The 23,038-nt window shown below is 39.6% G+C and overlaps 1 protein-coding gene across 2 annotated transcripts; it reads left to right on the forward strand.

Moving 5' to 3' along the window:
• Positions 1-3,665: 3,665 nt before the first annotated feature.
• LOC132823398 (eukaryotic translation initiation factor 4E-binding protein 3-like) lies at positions 3,666-22,821 on the forward strand. Of its 2 annotated transcripts, none has more exons than XM_060837192.1 (4): positions 3,666-3,701; positions 5,181-5,337; positions 11,909-12,085; positions 22,164-22,821. In XM_060837192.1, the coding sequence occupies exons 1-4, from the start codon at positions 3,681-3,683 to the stop codon at positions 22,193-22,195; spliced, it is 387 nt and encodes a 128-aa protein (XP_060693175.1). In that variant the 5' UTR covers positions 3,666-3,680; the 3' UTR covers positions 22,196-22,821. The 2 variants fall into 2 exon arrangements, with proteins under 2 accessions (XP_060693175.1, XP_060693176.1); XM_060837193.1 differs by lacking the exon at positions 3,666-3,701 and adding an exon at positions 5,031-5,087.
• The last annotated feature ends 217 nt before the right edge of the window (positions 22,822-23,038 follow it).

The following is a 23,038-nucleotide window of genomic DNA, read 5'->3' on the forward strand; positions in this document are numbered from 1 at the left end:
GACACAATATTCACTTAGCACTTCCCCTATCTCTTCTGACTCAACACACAACTTCCCACTACTATCTTTGATTGGCCCTATTCTTACTCTAGTCATTCTTTTTATTCCTAATATATCTATGGAAAGCTTTAGGGTTTTCCTTTCTGCCAATGACTTCTCATGTCCCCTCCTCGCTGCACTTAACTCTTTCTTTAGCTCTTTCCTGGCGAACCTGTAACACTCAAGTGCCCTAATTGAGCCTTCACATCTCATCCTAACATAAGCCGCTGCCTTCGTCTTGACAAAAGATTCAACCTCCTTAGTAAACCACAGCTTCCATGCTCGACAACTTCCTGCCTGCCTGACATTTTACGTACTTATCAAAGACCCACAGTAGCTGTTCCTTGAATAAGCTCCACATTTCAATTGTGCCCATTCCCTGCAGTTTCTTTCCCATCCTTTTGCATTCTAAATCTTGCCTAATTGCATCGTAATTGCCTTTCCCCCAGCTATAACTTTTGCCCTGTGGTATATACCTATCCTTTTCCATCGCTAGAGTCAACATAATCAAATTGTGATCACCCAAGTGCTCACCTAGCTCCAAATCTGCCAGAAGTGCGTGAAAAATGCTGATAACAGCAGCTCACCTCTTCTCCCCACAGAAACTGTTTCTGGTCTGTCTCTCCTCCGTCTCCGTCTCCGTCTCCTCCTCCACTCCCCTGCCGGAAAAAAAAGCTAAAGAATCTCAGTACATCTGTGCAAAATACGAGACTGAAGTTATGTACCTATACCTTCAGCCAGCGATGAAAAATTGATCTATTTCAACCTCTTTGACCTTCGATTCTAGTCTATAGTTGATTCAATTCTATCCAACTCCTGACTGGATATCTATGAGTCACTGTAGGCCATCAACAGCAGAATTGTACTCCAGCACAATCTGGCCCAGCTTATCTGCTACTCAACCATTACCACCAAGCCAGGAGGTCAACCCTGGTTCAATGCAGAGTGCAGGAGGGCATGCCAGGAGCAGCACCAGGCATACCTGAAGATGAGGTGTCACCCTTGAAGTAGTCCCAAATGGGGGGACTACTTGCGTGCCAAACAGCATAAGTAGCAAATGAAAGACAGCTAAGCAATTCCACAACAAATGGAAAACATCTCTGCTCTGCAGTCCTACTACAGTCATGAATGGTGATGGATGATTAAACAACTTACCGAAGGGGGTACCTCCACAAGTATCCCCATCCCCAAACTTGGAAGACCCCAGCACACCAGTGCAAAAAATAAGGCTGAAGCTTTTGCAGCAATCTTCAGCTAGTAGTGCTGAGTGAATGATACATCTCTGCCTACTCTAGTAGTCCCTAACATTACAGATACAAGTTTTCATCCAATTCGATTCACTCCATGTAATATCAAGAAACAGTTGGAGGCACTGGCTACTACAAATGCTACAGACCCTGACAACATTCCAGCAATAGTACTGAAGACTTGTGCTCCAGAATTTGCCACTCCCCTAGCCAAATGGTTCCAGTGGAATTCCAAAACTGGCATCTACCCAACAATGTGGAAAATCACCCAAATATGTCCTAAACATTAAAAAGCAGAACAAATCCAATCCAAAATAATGTAAGGTATCATCATCAGTGCTATTAAGAATAACCTAGTCAGTGATGCCCAGTTTGACTTCTGCCAGGGCCACTCAACTCTTGACCTCCTTACAGCCTTGGTTCAAAAATGGACAAAAGAGCTGAATTTCAGAGGTGAGATGAGGCTGACAGCACTCGACATCAAGACTGCATTTGACTGTGGCATTAAGGAGCCCAGGCAAAACTGGAATCCGTATTGGCAAACTCTCCAGTAGTTAGTCATACCTGGCACATAGAAAGATGGTCATGGTTGTTGGTCAGTCATTTCAGCTCCAGGACATCTCTGCAGGAATTCCTCCGGGTAGTGTCCTAGTCCAACCATCTTTTGCTGTTTCATCAATAATCTTCCCTCCATCATAAAGTCAGAGTGGGGTGTTTGCCAATGATTGTACAATGTTCAGCAACATTCGTGATGACTTGGACACTGGGCTGACAAGTGGCAAGTAACACTTGCTATGACCACCACCAAGAGGCAATCTAACCACTGCCATGTGACATTCAATGCTATTACCATCACTGAATCTGCCACTATTAACATGCTGGGAGTTACCATTGATCAGAAATTTAACTGGACTCACCACATAGACTGGCTACAAGAGCAGGTCAGAGGCTATGAATATTGTGGCAAGTAGCTCACCACCCGACTCCCAAAAGCCAATCCATTATCTGCAAGGTACATTCCTGAAGAAGGGCTTATCCCCGAAATGCCGATTCTCCTGCTCCTTTGATGCTGCCTGACCTGCTGTGCTTTTCCAGCAATACGTTTTTAAACTCTGCAAGGTACAAGTCAGGCATGTGATGAAATATTTCTTACTTGCTTGGATGGTTGCAACAACACTGAAGAAGCTTGACACCATCTAGGTCAAAGTAGCCTGCTTGATTGGCACTACATCACAAGCATCTACTCTCTCCACCAGCAATGCTCGGTAGCAACATGGTGTAGTATTTACAAGATGCACTGCAGCAGTTCACCAAAGATCCTCAAGCAGCACTTTCCAAACCCATGCCTGCTTCCATCTAGAAGGACAAGGGCAGCAGATATATGGGAGCATCATCACCTTCAAGTTCCCCTCCAAGCCACTCACCAGCCTGACTTGAAAATGTATCACTGTTCCTTCACTCATTGGAACAAAATCCTGGAATTCTCTCCCTATTAGCATTGTGGGTCAACCCATAGGTGTACTGCAGCAGTTCAAGAAGGCAGCTTATCACCTCAAGGGCAACTAGCATCCGACAATAAATGCTGACCAGGTAATACCCACACCGTATTTTAAAAATGGATTAAAGTAAGTCAGAAAAATAGCTGAAGGCAATCAATGAGACTGCAAAATCCATAGAACGGATAACACATCGACAGGTGTATGAAAGACTTGTGCTCCAGAATCACCGCATTCTGAACAAGCTGTCACAGTACAGCTATACTAGCGTCCACCTCATATGTAAAACTTCCAGCGTATGTAAGATCTCCCAAAGGCAGGTCAAGTCCTGTCTGGTTCATTAACATTGAGTCAAAACACAGATATCAGTAAAATGGAAAATATTTTTGACTGATCTATCTACTGAATCTGGGTTCTACAAGGATTACTTAGTTCTTGATGTTGCAATTTTAGTTCAAGTGTACTAAGTGATGCCCTCCAAGCACTAGGAGGGTGTAGCTGCCCTTCATATAAAGGCAATATTTGCCCAAACGGAGCATCCAGAAGCAGTCGATGCAGCTGGTGAAGTGATTGAAATCATACCTTGTGCGAGGGAAAATGGTTTCTGGTTAGATTAGATTCCCTATAGCGTGGAAACAGGCCCTTCAGCCCACCAGCCCTCTGAAGAGTAACAAGTCCAGACTCACTTCCCTCTGACTAATATACCTATCACTATGTGAAATTTAACATGGACAGTTCACCTGGCCTGCACATCTTTGGACTGTGGGAGGAAACCAGAGCACCTAGAGGAAACCCACGCAGATACTGGGAGAACGTGCAAACTCCACAGTCACCCAAGGTTGGAATCGAACCTGGGACCCAGGTGCTGTGAGGCAGCAGTGCTAACCACTGAGCCACCATGCTGCCCCTGGTTCTGAAGGTCAGTCATTTGAACACTTGCATTCTTCAGGATGAATATTTTAACTTATCTGAACAGGTTGATTAATGTACACATGAAGCAGGTGCGACTTTAGCCCAGGCTTTCTGGCTCCGAAGTAGGGGCAGTGTCACTACTATGATTTCCAGTTCTTCAGCGTAGTATCCTTGATCCAAAGTTGTAAGGTCGTTTCATCAATGAAACCTCATACAGTCAGCGCTCAGGATGTTCAGTGCCATTACTGATCCTTTAAATGCTGAAGCAGTCCATGTCCATTCTAATGTATAGCATGAACCTTTCTTGCTACTCGTGCCAGGCAGTGGCTACCTCTTGATTTGTTCATTACCAAATCTCCAGCTATTAACGACCTCCGGTGTACCCTTCACCAGAAACTGAATTGGAACCGTTCTGTAAATATCGTGGCTGCACGAGCAGGTCGGAGGCTGGGTATTCTGCCGTAACTTGCAACCTGACTCTTCAAGAGCAGGCATGTGATGAAGTATCTCCAGCTCCCTGTATAAATGCAGCTCCAACAACCTGTACCACGTGGAAGAGCAGCACAGCAGATGCATCGAAGTGCCACTGTTTGCAAATCCGCTTCAAACCACACGCTATATCCTGCCGCATCGAATGCAATAATTTAAGGTGGCAGGACATCAATCTTTTCTAGATTAACTAGAGATGAGCAACCAATGCTGATTTTGCCAATCCCTCCAACACATGATGAGAATGTTATTTTAGAGATTCAAATCTTTATAAAACTCCCCTTCATAACGCAGGTGACAGTAGTTTGAAGTTGGAGGCAGTCTGAGCGTGAAGGAGGTCGTCTTTTGTTCCTAAGAAACCGCTCAATTTCAGTTTTCAAGAGGAAAAACAATATAATTAAGAGTATATGTGATTGTTTCCTTTCTGCCTTCCTCATTTGATAGAAGCAAGCACCAGTACTCTGGCCAAAAGATTTTTTTTTCTTGTTTGTTTGTCGACTTTATCCACGGCTTGTAAAACTGAGCGTGGCATCCTTTGCTGTGACAACTCAGGACAGGAATAGAATTTCAAATAACCCTGCGATCCCAAATGAGTGCACGTCTGCATTCCTTCAATTTGCAAATTATACTAATACTGATTTAATATAAGCGCTTTTAAAGGACACCTTGCTGTAATGTGCCATTGGTGTTGAATCGCAAGTTCGCACAGAAGTGTTTTGGTAAATATTTATGCATTTAATATGGGAGAAGCTCGGCACATCATGTGAGCAGTCGAAGGCCTTTCTCAGAACTGTTTTTGTACACGCTGTAAGCTGCTGTCTGTCAATTGGCGTCATGTCCGTCGTTTATCGACACTGAACCGAGCCACACGTGGTTTGATCGCAGCAGACGGAACTAGAATTGTGTAGGTTATGCTGTAGTGCACGTCTTTAGCTGTGCGTCTCTCCTAACTTTTGGCAGTGTTATTTTTATTTTTTGTGACTTTTATTTTCCCCAGGGGAAAAGAACCCAAAAAAAGGTTGCCATGTCTACAAATTGCCGTGCAAGCAAAAGCTGCCCGATCCCCACCAAAGTTCTGGTTAAGGATTTGTCCCAGCTGCCTGACTTGTACAGCACTACACCGGGCGGCACCTTGTTCTCCACCACCCCCGGAGGTAATGTAGCAAAGTGATACGGCAGTGGCACGGACAGTCTGCTGCTGGACGAGCATTTATTATCTGTTGTTGCCGATTGAGTAAATGTTCACTAGTGTTTAAGACGTGAGTTTCTATTTAATCTTGCCATCCTTACTCTAATCTGGTGCGATGAAAGGACGAAATAAAAGTTCAATCGATTTTGCACTCGCCGCGTTTCTGGTGTAGCTTAAATCTGTGCAGTTTAGCTAAATTTAATTAGTTAAATTCAGGATTTGTGTGACTTGTGCAGTGTTGGTAAGTTCGAGCTCTCCTCGCCCTTTGCCATGCGTCGCGCCGTATCACATGTCAGATCAGTCAGCGCGTAAACATTTTCAAGCATGATGCAAACTTTGTTTATTTGAGAGTAGGTCTGTAACTCTAACTGAAAAGCCTCTTCTCATTGCATTCAAACACGATAAGGAGCATCTTCTTCGGTAAAGATGAAAATAAATGTCTTTTTCTTTCAGTGCTACTATCCCGGACCTGAATACTGAATTATTCGAAGCTAGGAAAAATTCTGGAAAAAATTAGTGAACATTGGAAGGGAAGTCGATTCACTTTTTGTACACTTCCAATCAGCTAGTTTTTGGAGCTGCAGTATTAGAACGAGTGATATTCTGGTGGTCGTGTGTAAGCATCTAAATAAAATTAGAATAGTAATTATTATGTTCAGTGCTGGCGTGAAGTTAGTTCAGGAGATCGGATCGAACTTTGATCAACAGGCTTTATGCTAAACAGGCTGGAAGCGCAGAGGACAATTTTAATGTGGGCATTATTTCAAAACAATTACCGTTGAACTTAATGAAGGCAGATTAAGGTGATACAAATGGTTGCATTTTTACATGTATTTTTTCCGAGGGAATCTAACCATTACCCCTTGATTTTCAATGGCATTACCACTTCACTGAGTCCCCACTATCAACATCTGGAGTTTATCATTGACCAGAAGCTGACCTGGACTATACATACATGTACTGTGGCTACAAGAGCAGGCCAAAAACTAGGAACGCTGCAGTGAGTAACTCACCTGGCTCCCCATCCATAAGGCGCAAGTCACCAATATGATGGAATATTCCCCACTTCCCTGGATGAGTGCAGCTCCACCAATACTCAAGAAGCTTGGCAAGATCCCGGACAAAATTTATGTTACTGGATCTCTCATGCACGATAAGTAGAATTACAGTATAGTGATATCACTGTACTGCTATTCCTAGTTTGTTTATACTGTCTTATTCAGAGTGAATTCAGGAGTATTTGAAAACCTTGTAACTTGTGCAAACTTTACAAATGGAGTTGTTTTGGATCGATACGTTGTAAAAACTGCTTGATGGTGCAAGTTAAAGTCATGCAGGAAAATGTCTGGGACAAAGCACAATATCATCTTCATGTCCCCTGGGAACATAGATAATGAGAATTAGGTTACAATATTAAATGTCACTCGTAATTTAACTATTGAATTTTGAATAATTTGAAACAGGCCATTCAGGTTTATATTATTTTTGGATTTGTTAGATTCTTGTGAACAACCCACTTGTCCAAATAGGAACCAAAGGAAAGTGAAATGAACAGGAAATAACATGATGTGTTCCTGTTTATTGGGTTTGAAGTTAGTGCACACACATACTGGGGCAAAATATGTTATGTTAATATACTATAAGAAGGCTATTGAGGTTTTGAGAGGCTCAGATGCAGATTTACATACATAAAATACAAAATTGTTCAACTATTTTCATTTGATCAAGATAGATTACAGATTAAGGGGATAAATATTTACATGTACAAATCTTCATCTCCAACAAGAGAAAATCTGTATTACTATCACTGAAGCTAACCCCCCTCCCTCCCCACCCACCCAAAAAAAAATCAATGTCCTGGGGAATACCATTGACCAGAACCTGAACTGGACGAGACAAAACAAATACTGTGGCTACAAGAGCAAGTCAGAGGGTAGGAATTCTGCAGTAACTCGCCTCCTGGTTCCCCAAAACCTGACAGCCAACCACCAGGCACAAGTCAGGAGTGTGATGGAATACTCCCCAGTTGCCTGGATGAATGCAGCTCCAACAACACTCGAGAAGCTTGACACCATCCAGAACAAAGCAGCCCACCTGATTGGCAAATGATCTTATTCGATGTCATAACTTTCAGCTGTTTCTATTTGTTTCTGTGTTAATATAATGTAAGTTGCAACTTCTCTTTTTTTACAACTGTTACATGTAGGTGAGGAATAATAGCACAAAAAACCTTGCGTGTATTTAGCACCATGCACGTCTTTAGGATGCCCCAAAGGCTCATTAACTACGATGAATTGCTCTTGAATTCTAGTCTATGGTGTAACATAGGAAAAATGACAGTGGACACAACATAGTTGTTTCAGGTTGATGTTAATATTTTTCTCTTCACAATGTGAATTTGCTTGATGGTAATTGAGCCTGAATAATATGCTATAGCAGGTAATGCATTTTAATGTACAATTTTGCAGTTGACTTCAAAACATTTTAAGTTACCCACAATTCTTTACAGTGCGGTACCCTGTAACTTTGTCTCCATGCAATCTTTGTTGTACATAAAAATTTGGATTGCATTCTGTTTGTAGTTACAGGCCACATTTCTGCTTGGTCTGAGTTTGAGACCTATTATTTCACAGCAGTAAGAAATAGGAATTGTTCTGACTTTTAGGTAGGTGAAGCAGGAAGAAACTAACTTTCTCAGACTTTTAAGTATTATTGAAATACAAGATTAACTGCTTCAACCTAAAGCAAAAAAAAACAGAAAACAGACACAAACCACAATTAAAGATAGAAATTCATAACCTCAGAAAATTGTAACTTGTAATTATCATTAAGTGAATATAGATCAAACCTCAAATTGAGCATTATTTCAACTACCACCCCATCTTACAGCAGGATAAAGAATTGATTTTTTTAAAAAAATGTTGTCTGTATTGGAGTAGTTCGGTAGCTAGTTCAATGTTTTTTCCAATGTGTGCCATGTTTTAATCAATAATGCACAAAGCACAAGCCTGCTAAACATTGAAATTATGACAAGGTTATTTAGTTTTCTAAATACATGTGCAAAGAGGGTTCTGAAACTACGCCAATATCAAATTTATATAAAACGTACAATGTAAAGGTTACTTTTTTTTGATCACTCGTTTTTAAAACTTTAAGTTTTTATAAGAAGTATCCGTGCCCAGTTTCTTGGAAGTTGTTCACATCTGATTTTCCAATGCAGTTTTTTTAAGTTTTCTTGGTAGACTAAATAACAGATGTTCTGCTCAATGTACTTACTGGTTGCTGGTTTTATGACAGCACAAATGGTTTATTTTACTTTTGAAATATTTGAAAATTGTCAGTTGTCAGTGGTATTTGGAAGTCTATTGTAAAGATTGATAGTGTAAAATTATCAAGTGGCTATAATTGTAAGTGTTAGGTGTTATTAAGCAGTTTTCTCTTTTTCTTGTCTCGTAGTGACTGATGCTATTAAGTCAGGACAATTATTGTATTCTGATGTAAGGCATGTTACCTGCTAAAGTTTTATGGCTCTAACTCCTAGAATTTAATATTCCCTAACTTTCAGTTTATTAATTGGGGTTAACTGAAACAATTGTTCATGTGCAAGTGTAACAACTTATTTATCAGCTATTGGGAATTGCAAGCTTGTGGTTACAGTGTACTCTGCTGTTCATGACTGTCAGGGCACTGCAGTGCCTGTGAAAATAACAAGAACTTTTACTTTGTTCTCTCACTGGCATTGCATAATTACTCTGTGCAAAAACTGTACAGTATATGATAAGATAGATGGTGATATGAGAGGTCAGACTACTTAACATACAATGCCAGACAGTTTTGAGCAATGTTCAGTTCCATGTTGGGTTGTTAATCCTCCTTTGTTGTTCATTCTTTTACTCAGGGCATGAATTATATATGTGACTGTAGGAACACCCTATTTAAAATGCATGGCTTTGTCTTTCTTATGTGCGCTGATAAGGCTTATCTCATGAGCTATGTGGATGATGCAAGCATTTTTCGTTGCTTTTCCTTCCTATTAAATGTAGTGAAAATAAATTGCATTACTTGTTTCTGACAGTTAACAGGGTGGCTCATCGTCAAGCAAGGCATTTGTAACATGTTTTATGTCATAATATTCTTTGAAGTTAATCAAATTAAATTGGATCTTTTAAAAACTTTTACGAAAGAGATTGTTCTTTCCATCTTTTTGTGAGTGAATATGCATGCATTCACTTAATAGTTAGTAACCTAAAGTAGCTTTCTTTAAAAGCAAGTTGTCATGTGGTAGGAAATAATACAGAGCAATAAATGTTTTCATGCCTTTTGATAGTTCAGTCATTTCAGATGTTGGCCCACAATTGCATTTTAGATTTTGTGATCTTCAAGAAACAAAAGCTTCTCAGTGAAATTTAAACAGCATTATTTTCTGGTAACCTCTATATAAAATGTACAGTTTTCCCAAGTATAAGGTCCAATGTTTTAGACCAGCATCAAAGTATAATTGTGACTTGTGATTGACAAAGTTGTGTACAGTTCCTTTGGTTCTGAAATGGGAAAGAAATTCTGATAAAATTCCTTTTTGTGCAGTTGTACATTTTTGGATATGCTGTTTTATTGATTGACCTACAAAACAAAACTGCAAATCCTTGGCGTCCTTTTTAAGGAAATTCAAATCTTCCTCCTGTTCATCCCTCAACCAACACCAGAACCACGCTAAGTAGTCTCTTATTACTTCTCTCCCATTTTGCTCCCACCATAACCATGCATTATAATACAATAAGTCCAATTATTTTAAAAAGTAATTTAAATTAAAATGTCACTCAGAACCACCTAAAGGAATCTTTTTAAATGTCACGAGATAAAGTTTTGATATTCTATTCTGCATCACTTTCAGACAGTATGCTGAACTTATGTCATTTTGTAGTGCTATGTAAGTATTCCAGTTCAATGCTCCCATTTTCTAATATGCAGCTTTTAATATTGATTACAACTTAAAAGTGAAGACAGAAAAGGAACACTAACTTTAGTTTTTAATGCACATTTGTACAGCTTGTGATTGTTTAATAATTTATGTAAATTGACTGGATGAACTGGGTTTGTTTCATTTGGAAACAAGATGTTTGAGAAGAGATTTGATAAAGGTGTTTATAACCATTAGGGATTTAGACGGAGCAGAAAGGCAGTTTATTGCCATTAGAAGTGTTGAAAACCAAAGGACATAATTGAGGTGATTTTACAAGATTGAAAAGCACCAAATCATGTTGAGTTGGAATACTTGAGGATGTTGAAGGTAGATTCAGTCCTAGCCTTTCAAAAGGAAATTGGATAAGGAAAACAAATTCAGAGCTACCAGAAATGGGGCAGCTATGCTGTCTCTCCAGAGAACTGACATGGCTCAATAGATCAAATACCCCTCTTCTGTGCTATAACTATTGTATAAGTTCAACCATGTGCAGGGTCAGGACTATCTAAATATGCTAGAACCCATACTCAATACTTGAGCTAATTGGCATTTCATTTTGTTAGATATAATCACCCAACTGCTGGTCCTTTTGATATATTTTTCAATTCTATATAGTTATGGATAATTGCTTTTGCATACAGTGCATTGTCATGTCTTTCAGCTACAACTACTGCGATTGTATGCAATAAGAAAAAGGACTATCTTTCAGCATGTCAGCCAAAAACGACAGAATTAAACCTTTCTTCTCAATTCTGAATAAGAACACAGAAAACTTGATACGTTATGTACAGCTACTATATCCTGTAAGATTTCTTCTTGCAATATTTGCAATCCCAGTCAGTCTCTCAATTTAATAAATAGTTATGACATGAATGTGTAGACTTGGAAAGTTTCAGGGTCAATACTTGTTCTGTATTTCAAACCTAAATCGAGACTACTATTTCGTTATTTGAATCAATACGGCTCGGTATTAGTCTCAGAATCAGAAAGATGTGGGTCTACGTGTCTCTGGCGCTGAAACCAATAATCTAAATTGATTTTTCAGTACGGTACATAGGAACGGCTATATTTTTGGATTTGTTGCTTTTTTTTATTGAGCTACTAAACAAAGACCCCAGATTTTTGGCATCATTGTTCAGGAGAGTCGAGTCTTTCCCCTGTCCAGTGAACATCCATCCCTCAGCCAACACCAGAAACAGACTAAGTAGTTGTTTATTTCTCCCCTCCTATTTTGCAGGCTACTATAACATACTGCAATTAAAGAAGTAATTTAATGGCATTAGGCCAATTTGACATTGTGAAAGCTGTGACATCATTGAAAGTCATCTCTTTGCTATTAGTGTCAGTGTCTTTGAATGATGCAAGAATGAAATAATCTGTAGGAGTTGCTTCACATAATCAAGGTTTACAGATTTTCAAGAAATGACTCCTTTGCCATTGAATACATAGTCAGGAAAGTTGTGGTAATAAGTATATCTCTCAAAGTGTATCATTGTCCATGTCATGAAGAATATCTCAATAAGTGAGCAAATATGAAAGAAAAAATAAGCTAAGTATTTTCACTGTTTAATGCCAGGTACACGGATTATCTATGGTCGCAAATTCTTGATGGAATGCAGAAATTCTCCACTTGCTCGGACACCACCATCCTATCTTCCTCAGATCCCAGGTGTAACTATGCCACAACACTCAACTCTAGCCAAAGTTGAAGAACTCCAAGAACTTGAAACAGAGACAGAGAAAGAAACTCCAGGTGAGAATGAATCTCTTAAAAGGCTTTAGAAAACTTAAAATCAACTTTGAGTTTAGAGGTAAACAGGAGAATATTTTTTGAAACTCCTGCCACAATTAACTTGACAGAATATTTAACCTTTTTCATTATAATTGAATAAATCATAAATCTTATTGAAGGTTATCAAAAGAAAAACGAAGTGATGAATGGTACAAAACAACAAATGGTAAAATCTAATGTCATCTACACATCCAGGCAATCTATAACTGGATTCTTCCTTTACAAGATAAATGACCATTCTTCACTCAATTTGACTTCAGTCTAGTTGGACATCAGCCTTATTATCTACGTAGTATCTAGCTAAGTTTTGATTTAAATCTAATGTTATCATCTCGAGAAGGTCTTCCTGGCAATCTTCGTGGCTACTAATTAGTCTGTAACAAATGCTTCCTGTGATTTGTCTTAATTGTGCACTTCACAACCAAGAATTTACGTCGTCATGTCTTGACATCTCAGCAAATTTGGAAGTCTATGCTGAGTTTCTGTTTTGATCCTGTTAAGTATCTACCTTAAGATTCTTTCTGAGTCTTTTCTTCGTGAGTATGAAATATCCCAGCTTATGTTTCCCTGAAGTTCATTTTTGTGACCTGTCTCCTTGCTGTTTTCTCCACTCTTAGGATCCCTGTGGAGAAAACAAAATCAAACTTTTAAAAACCAGTTTAACCTAAATGTGAATTGTCAGACAAATACTAAACATGTATGAGTTATCAATTAAATTGGTATTCTAAGAAGTTGGATGGTATTTTTACTGGGCTGCCCACTCAGTAGATGTGACTCTAAACTTCAAATTGCATTCCAATTCCTTTAGAAGAGTAAGCCACTGACTATCATCCAAAAATAGCTCCAAATTAATCACATTTCAGAGCCTGTTGTTACTACTAATTCCATACATATACTGCCTTATGTGAAAAAGTTGCCCCCTCGGAGCTTTTTAAATCTTTGTCCCCTCACCCTAAACCTATGCTGTCAAGTTCTGGACTCCCTCCAACCCAGGGAGAAGACAGTGTCTATTTACCCTGTCCATGCCACTCATGATTTTATAAACCTCTATAAGGTCATCCCTCAGCCTCTGACACTTTTAACCTCTCCCGATAAACTCAAACCCTCCATCCCTGGCAACATCCTTGTAAATCTTTTCTGGATGCTTTCAAGTTTCACAATATCCTTCCTAGAGAAGATAGACAGGTATTGCGCGCACTATTCTAAAAATGCCCTAACCAATGTCCTGTACAGCTGAAACATGACCTCCCAATTCCTATACTCAATGCTCTGACTAATAAAGGAAAGCATACTAAATGCCTTCTTCACTGTCCTGTCTACATGATACTTTGAAAGAACTGTGAATCTGCACTCCAAGGTCTCTGTTCAGCAACACTACCCAGGACCTTTAGCATTAAGTGTATAAGTCCTGCTCTGATTTGCTTTTCCAAAATGCAGCACCTCGCATCTTTTCTAACTTGCCACATCTCAGCCCATTGACCCAACTGATCAAGATCCCATTGTACTGAGGTAACCTTCTTTACTGTCCACTACACCTCCAATTTTGGTGTCATCTGCAGACTTACTAACTATAACCTCCTATGTTCACATCCATGTCATTGTATATAAATGATGAAATACTGTGGACCCAGCACCTTGTGGCCACACCACTGGTCACAGGCCTCTAGTCTGAAAACCCGCCCTCCACTACTACTCTCTGTCTTCTATCTTCGAGTCAGTTCTCTATTTGAATAGCTAGTTCTCCTTGTATTTGACATGATCTAACCTTGCTAATCAGTATTCCATGAGGAACCTTGTTGAATGCCTTACTGAAGTTCATATAGATCACATCCACTGCTCTGCCTCATCAATCCTCTTGGTTATTTCTTCAAAAACTCAATCAAGTTTGTGAGACATAATTTCCCATGCATGAAAGCCATGTTGACTATCCCTAATCAGTCTTGCCTTGCCTATCCAGATACATGTAAATCCTGTCCCTCAGGATTCCCTTCAGCAACTTGTCCATCAGTGGTGTCAGGCTCACCGGTCTGTAGTTCCCTTGCTTAGTTTACCCAAACATCGGGACATTGAGATCTTTTTTGGATAATCCAAAATTTGGATAATTGGTGTTCGGATAACCAATGTTGCATTGTATTTCCCCGCATTCTATATCTTCCATGTCCTTCTCCACAGTAAACACTGCTGAAAAATACTCGTTTAGTATCTCTCCCATCTCCTGTGGTTCCACACGTAAGCTGTATTGCTGATCCTTGAGGGATCTAATTACCTCTCTAGTTATCCTTTTGTCCTTAATGTATTAATAAAGTCCCTTTGGATTCACTCTAACCCTATTTATCAAAGCTGTATCATGTCCCCTTTTGCCCTCCTGATATCCCTCTGAAGTATACTCTTACTGCCTTTACATTCTCCTAAGGATCCCCTTGATCTCTGCTGTTTATACCTGACATATGCTTCCTCCTTTTTCTTGACCAAAACCTCAATTTCTCTAGTCATCCAGCATTCCCTACCAGCCTTGCCTTTCGCCCCAACAGGAACATACTGTCTCTGGACTCTCATTATCTCATTTTTGAAGACTTCCCTTTTTCCAAGCGTCCTTTTACCCATAAACATCTGCACCCAATCAACTTTTCAAAATTCTTGCCTAATACCATCAAAATTGGCCTCCCTCCAATGTAGAACTTTAACTTTCAGATCCTGTCTATCCTTTTTCATCACTATTTTAAAACTAATAGAATTATGGTCACTGGTCCCAAAGTGCTTCCCAGCTGACACTTCAACCACTTGCCCTGCCTTATTTCCCAAGAGTAGGTCAAGTTTCTCACCTTCTCTCATAGCTATATCCACATACTGAATCAGAAAGGTTTCCTTTCCCTCTAAACCTTTAATACTAGTCATATGACATGGAAACAGACTCTTTGGTCAAACCAGTCCATGCTGACCATAATCCCAAACTAAACTTGTCCCATACCCTTCCAAATCTCTCATTCATGTACTTATGCAAATACCTTTTAAAAGTTGTAATTGTACCTGCATCTACCACTTCCTCTGAAAGTTCATTCTACCATGAACCACTTTCTGTATTTAAAAAGTTGCCCTTCCTTCCTTTTTTAAATCTTTCTGCCCTCACCTTAAAAATATGCCCCCTAGTCTTGAATTCCCCGACCATAGGGAAAAGACTCCCGTCATTCACCTTATCTATACCCCTCATGACTTTAAAAGCCTCTATAAGGTCACCTTTCACACTCCTACCTACCAGTGAAAAAGTCCCAGCATTAGAGCCTCTCCCTATAACTCAAACCTTCCATTCCCAGCAACATCCTGTTAAAGCTTTTCTGACCCCTCTCCAGCTTGATAAGGTGTGAGCAATGAAAGCAAGCATGCCAAACACCACCTTATTCAGCTTGTCTATATGTGACGCAAACTTCAAAGTATTATGTACCTGAACTCCAAAGTCTCTCTGTTCTACAACATACCCAAGTCCATATTTTAATTGTATGAGTCCTTTCCCCGTTTGTTTTACCAAAATGTAATACTTGCTCACATTTATCCAAATTAAACTCCATCCGCCACTCCTCAGCCTATTGGCCCACTCAATCATAGAACAAAGAACAGTACAGCACAGTACAGGCCCTTCGGCCCTCGATGTTGCACCAAACTGTCATACCAATTTGAAGCCCATCTAACATACACTATTCCATGTACGTCCATATGCTTGTCCAATGACAACTTAAATGTACTTTAAAGTTGGCGAATCTACTACCGTTGCAGGGAAAGCATTCCATATCCTTACTACTCTGAGTAAAGAAACTACCTCCGACATCTGTCCAATATCTATCACCCTTCAATTTAAAGCTATGCCCCCTCGTGCTCGCCATCACCAATCTTGGAAAAAGGCTCTCCGTGTACACCCTATGTAACCCTCTGATTATCTTATATGTCTCTATTAAGTCACCTCTCAACCTCCTACTCTCTAACGAAAACCACCTCAAGTCCCTCAGCCTTTCCTCGTAAGACCTTCCCTCCATACCAGGCAACATCCTAGTAAATCTCCTCTGCACCCTTTCCAAAGCTTCCACATCCTCCTTATAATGCAGTGACCAGAACTGTACACAATACTCCAAGTGCGGCCGCACTAGAGTTTTGTACAGCTCCAGCATAACTTCATGGTTCCGGAACTTGATCCCTCTATTAATAAGAGCTAAAATCAATACCTCCTTGTAATCTTACATCATATGATTAATATCTGAGGGGTCTGCATGTAAATAACTGAATCACCTAAGCAAGACAGTGATTTAGTTTTGAATGATTTATGTGCATAAAGTTATACCTGAGACATAAAGATGGAAATATAGTTTACAATTACAGCCATACCTCTCCAAAAAGATTCGCAGTGTAGTGATCCTTGATTCTCCAATTGCTCCAAAGATCCTGTTGCTTGCTTGATTGTTCTGTGAAGAGCCAGAGGATGGTGAGAAGAGGAACGGTTTGAGGATGAAAATATATATCTGAAAAAAAAAAATCCATACCAAAACTTGCTCTGAGCATAGCTCCAACTAGTCTTGGCATAGCTGACCCCACACCCCCAGCCCACTTAAAATCTGAATGGGAGTACATAAAAAAATATTAGTGGGATGGACTTTTGCCAGAACAAACAAACCTCTGCATGGTTTAAAGTTGTCACATGTTGAGAATTTGGCTGCACTATGATGCAGATTTAGAATCTTAAGGATGTGGGGAATGTAAATGTAAACTAAGCCTCTGATCCCAAATAGATTTCAATCCATTCAATAATAACCAAACTGATTTATGCAGCACCTTAAGTGTAATAAAATATTCGAAGGTGCTTCACAGGAGCATTGTAAAACTAAATTTAACACTGATCATAATTTGAAAGGGAAGTAAATTTGAAGGACTGTTGTAGAGGAAGAGAAGTGGAGAGATTTAGGGAGGGAATTCCAAACCTTAAGCACTTGATATGGTGCAGTGATTAAAATTGGAATGTTGAAAGGCCAAAATTAGAGGGCAGATACGTGAGACGGTTCAGGGGCTTGCAGAGAATACGACTTCGGGAGGGGGGAGGCAATTGAGGAATGAGAAAACAATTATTTTGGTATGGATCGTGGTCAGAAGCTCATCTCTGAATCAAATATGGTTATAGTCAGATTCAGCCTTTGAACCTGGGTCCCTGGCGCTGTGAGATAGCGGTGCTAAACTCTGTGCTACTGTGCCACCAAATCCTTGGGGGTCCTCTGAGGTAATGGTGGATATTATTCGTAATGCTGGTTAGAGGAGTCTCAGCCAGCAAGACAGCAAGTCAAGGGGTATTGGTGAAGCATGGTCAAAGGCCATTGTGAACAGTAAGGAGAGAGAGACTTCATCTTTGTCTGAATCCTGTTGGGGCTGTCGTTAGTGCTTTGTCAAGACCTGCATTTTCCTCTGTGACAGGATGGAAATCTGAATGAAGGAATTTAGATAAGACCCAGGAAAGATGGCAAAGGATTTATGAGGCTACAACATGTAGGTAGAGGCCATTTGGCCCATGAAGTCTGCACGAACCCTCCAAAGAGTATCCCACCCAGAGCCACATCCCTCACTCTATCCCCATAATCCATCTATCGTGGACTTTAGAAAAGAGAGGGAGGCTGGGATAGAGCAGTAATGTACAAAAACGAAGGAGTTGAGGGTTTGCGTTTTTGAAGAATGGAGAGCTGATAGAAGGTTTATAGGAGATGACTACAGTACCTGAGGGGAGAGAATCATTAACAATATCAGCTAACATGCATAACAAAAAACTATGTGACCAGCAGATTAGTGGGAAAATGGTTGAGGAAACACAATTTAATAGAAAAAATTAACTTCATGAAGACTTGGTATGGGGTGTGGGCTGTGGGAGACAAACTTAAAAAATAATGAGAGTTCAGAGCTATGAGATCAGCCTGACTTGGAGTAATTCAGTCCAGTGATAGTGAAATGCTGTACAAGAAAAGTTTTCCTTTGCACTATTCTGTTTTGTGCAGAAAGTTCTTAAAACTTAAAGTATGTTTGTAAGATTGATAATTTTTTAATACTCTCTGGCATATTTCATTCATATCTTTGGTTGTTTGTAGTTTTTACACTCATGATAGTCACATGTATCAAATGATTTCATATGACCTGGAACCTTGTTTTGAAGTGCTTGATTAACAGAGTCATGGGGAAAGGTTAAAGTCTGCAAGTTGATATTTATAGTGGGCGTGTGAGCTGTGGCTTGTGCAGTAAACATTTCAGAACTGATCGTTGTACCTCAACTACAGTTAAAATTTAACAGGTTTATTACAGTCAATCAAGGTTTTAATATTGCTACTTTGACTCTATAGCTGGTCATTTTGCTTCAAATGGGATGTTGATGCAAGAAGAACAGCAACAACAACTTGTATTTGTATATCACCTTAGCATTGTAAAATGTCCCAAAGCACTTCACAGGAGCATTATAAAATAAAGTTTGATGCGATTCTATTAAGGAAAATATTGGTGCAGTTGGCCAAAGATTTGGTCAAAGAATTAGGTTTAAAGTAGCATCTTAAATAAGGAAAGAGAGATGGAGAAGATTGATAAGCACAAGTCTTTTGCAACTGAAGACAAGCCACAAATGATGATCTGATTAAAATCAGGATGCCCAAGAAGTCCGAAGTCGAGGAGTGCAGCAAATTCGTAGGGTTTGGACTGGAGGAACTTACAGCATTTTTGGCCCTTGGTAGCTGAAGATACAGCCACTGATGGAATGATGAAAATCAGTAACACTTAAGAAACCAGAATTGCAGAAATATCTGTTCTAAGGAACGGTCACTGCATCCGAAACTTTAACTCTGATTTCTTTTCACAGATGCTGCCAGACCTGCTGAGCTTATCCAGCAACTTCTGCTTTTGTTTCTGATTTTCGGCAACCACAGTACTTTTGGTTTTGCAGAAATATCTTGACAGGTTGTCAGGCTGATGGACACTCCAGCAATAGGGAGTGACAAAACCATGCAAGGATTTATAAGTAAATTTAAAAATTGACATGTTACTTAATCAATGTAGGTCAGCAAACTTGGGGGTTATGGGTAAAAAGTCCTGCAGGATGACTGCAGTTTTGGATGACCTTGAGTTTATGGAGACAGATCTTGGAAAAGCAGCCAGGAGTGCCTTTGCAGAAGTTTCAATTTATCCAGTACTGGATGTTGGACCGTCAGCGTGACAGTTTAAAGACAGTGAAAGGGTCCAGAGAGGTGGATTTAAGGTGAAACATGGTGTTGTCAGTGGTCATGTGGAAACTGCTGCTATGTTTTAGAATGATATTACTGAGGGGCATTATGTGGATCAAAAATAGGGAGTTTCCAAAGACACATCCTCAGGGTCACCAGAGGTAATGCTGCAGACATGGGAAGAGAAGCCTTTGCAGCCAGTTCCCTGTTACAAGACAGATAAGAATAGAATAGATAAGTGCTATCCCACATAGTTGGAAGTCAGTGGACAGGCATTCGAATGGAATGGAGTGGTCAGCACTATTAAAAGCTGCAGACAGTCCAGAAGGTTGAAGAGGTACTCTTTTACTCAAGTTTATGTGGCTTTGTTCAGAACATTCTCAGTGTTGTGATGAGCAAAAGCCTAAATGAAGGATTCAGACATAAAGTTCCAAGAAGGATGAGCATGGTCAGGAAGACAACAGAATTGCTTTAATCAGCACCTGTTGGTATCTGACTATAGTGTTCCTAGTCATCATCTAAAACGGTTGCTGTTTTGTTCAGTAAATTACAGAATATGTTCAGATTTTTGTAAGCATCATATGTCTCTAGAAATTAAATTTATGTCCTTTATTACACTTTCTCCCATTTAGCAAATCTGAGCAGGAGTTATACACTTAATGGTAAGGTCCTCGGGAGTGTTGCTAGAAAAAGAGACTTTGGATTACAGATTCATAGCTCCTTGAAAGTGGAGTCACAGATATATAGGCTAGTAAAGAAGGCATTTGGTATGCTTTCCTTTATCGGTCAAAGTATTGAGTACAGGCATTGGGAGGTCATGTTGCGGCTGTGCAGGACATTGGTTAGGCCATTGTTGGAATTTTGCGTGCAATTCTGGTCTCCTATCGGAAAGATGTGAAACTTGAAAGGATTCAGAAAAGATTTACAAGGATGTTGCCAGAGTTGGAGGATTTGTGCTATAGAGAGAGGCTGAACAGGCTGGGGCTGTTTTACCTGGAGCGTCGGAGGCTGAGGGCTGACCTTATAGAGGTTTACAAAATTATGAGGGGCATGGATAGGATAAATAGGCAAAGTCATTTCCCTGGGGTGGGGGAGTTCAGAACTAGGGGGCGTAGGTTTAGGGTGAGGGGGAAAGATGTAAAAGGGACCCAAGGAGCAATTTTTTCAGGCAGAGGTTGGTGAAATAGGCTGCCAGAGGATGTGGTGGAGGCTGGTACAATTGCAACATTTTAAAAGGCATTTGAATGGGTATATGAATAGGAAGGGTTTGGAGGGATATGGGTCGGGTGCTGGCAGGTGGGACTAGGTTGGTTTGGGATATCTGGTTGGCATGGACGGGTTGGACTGAAAGGTCTGTTTCCTTGCTATACATCTCTATGACTGTATGACAGGAATTTCTTTCTAGAAAGTACAGGTCTCAACAATTTGTGATGCAAAAGAACTTTTTTTTAAATCTACTCATACTAAATGTGTCCAAGTCATTATAAAAGTAAAAGTACCAATGTAATTATTTTATCATTGCTGTAATTTGTGCTCTGGTTCAAAAGACAAGTGTGCAATCTGGAATGAAAGTCTCTTGGATTGCCCCCTACCCAGAGTAGTAAGTTTCAGATTCAAGTCCTACCTGAACAGATTAGTGAAAAATACCTGCAACCCAGAACGGTATTCAGTGAAGCTAGAACGCTTCCAGGATAGTTTCCTAATTAGTCATAGAGGAAAACACTCGGGTTCAAAAAAACTGCAGTGTGGTTGGAATGATGATCAGAAAGGTAGGTCGGAAATTAGGCTGGTTTACTAATGGTGATGTAGTGATCATCCATAAGAGGTGCAAGGGCCTTGAAAATCTCCTGCCTTTAATGTTAAGTTTCAGTATGAAGAACAACTTGTGGGAGGAGATACCAGAGGATGATTAATTCCAGTGCACTTAAACCCAACAGAATGGGGAAGGGAGGGGATGAAAGAGAATTGATGCACATGCATGTAAAACATTGTTTTCTAAAGAAAACACCGCTAATGTATTGGGACTTGGAACAGGGGTGACCACAACCAATGCAGGCTTAAATGCTGCTGTGATGCATTTAATTCTTAACCTGCCAACTAATCAAAAGCTGATCATTTGCAGCCAGTGATTTTCATTTGCTTATGTTAGGTTTATCTTAATTGCATTATGTGCTAAGCAGTTGTTTTCTCTTTGTACACTTTCAGATGTTCCCAAAGCTTTTGCATGTGCTGAGTGTTTTTCATTTTGGTTTCCAATAATCTGCTGATGAAATATAAGCTGTTGACAGTTGCTATTTTAACTGAGGACATGATGCTACTACTTATCTTTATCGACCAAAGAAAACATGTTGTTTCATGTGCTGTAGAGGTTTCATTTAAGCAGAGCTGAAATCATTTGCTTGAGCATAGCTTGGAATAGAATGTGCTATCCAATGTCCAGCATTTAGGGTTTTGGTCAAACAAGATATTCTATAAAAATAAAATCAAGATTCAGTATTTGAATTTCTGAGGTTAAATTTATCCATTTACAGAGATGGAGACATGATCTGACCTGAACCAGTGAAAATTTTGAGCTGAAAATGGAGTTTGGGAAGTCTGTGCTCCCCAAATATGATGTTTGGAAGATTAAGCAAAGTGAATGAAGCTTTCCTTTGGGGAAAAAAAACATTTAGTTGAGCAATTTCATTCAGCCCCCTATTTTGTCATTTGAAATTGTCATTGTTAAGTCTTTGAACCATTCAGATGATGCTAAAGACTTGAGGGCTGACTTCAGACCGAGAGCAAAGGACTAATCTTCTCTTGTTTTCAATTTCTAGCTGATGATGCTCAATTTGAAATGGACATTTAAGCTCTCTCCTGGATGAAGAGGACTGTTCTCTTGACAGAAACATTTTCGTTTATTGAGGAGAAATTATTGTGAAAATTTGTGAAGCTGATGTCTTCAGCAATGAAAGTGTAATACTTTGTACATTCACTGATTTACAGTTGGGGAAGGGATGACTGAATTGGTGCTTGTTATTTCATGCTGCTTTTCTGCAGGAGATCTTGTAAATTTGTCTTTGGTTAAAAGTTTGAATTAATGGTTTCCAGATAAAGTGGTTGACTTGGTCTTTAATTCCGTTTTACTGACTTTATAAGTTTTTATCTGACTGTAAAGAATCCAGGAGCCCGTTATCATCATGCAGCAATAAGATTGATGAATAGCTGTATCTGGTGTGTTGATTTAATCACTTGAAAACCACCCTATCTTCTCTAGCAGTTCTATCTATAATATGCTGCAGTGGGCTTTGCTGTGAATCAGCAACAGCAGGGGCAATGGGTGATGTATTGATTCTCCTGTTAATTCTGGAAGTTTCTTTATGATAGTAATTGGAGTGCTGACCTCAATAAGGATGCTACATTATTATCTCCTTGTAACTGATATTATGTAAACTACATTTATGCACAAACTGTAAATAAAGAAAAACAAACTTACATTTACTTAACATCTTTAATAACTATAGAATATACTAGAGTGCTTTACAATCAGTGAAGTTCCTTTGGGAAAATGGTCACTATTATTACAAAGACAAGTTGTTTGTCATAAACTCACTGCTGTTTCTTTTGATGCTATCATCTTCATGGCTTGGAAAATCGATTCTTGACAGTTAATGGTTCAGTTGCTCATTCCGTCTCATTGATGGGGTTCCTT

The sequence above is a fragment of the Hemiscyllium ocellatum genome, chromosome 16 (assembly GCF_020745735.1).
Source record: "Hemiscyllium ocellatum isolate sHemOce1 chromosome 16, sHemOce1.pat.X.cur, whole genome shotgun sequence".
Classification (NCBI taxonomy): domain Eukaryota; kingdom Metazoa; phylum Chordata; class Chondrichthyes; order Orectolobiformes; family Hemiscylliidae; genus Hemiscyllium; species Hemiscyllium ocellatum.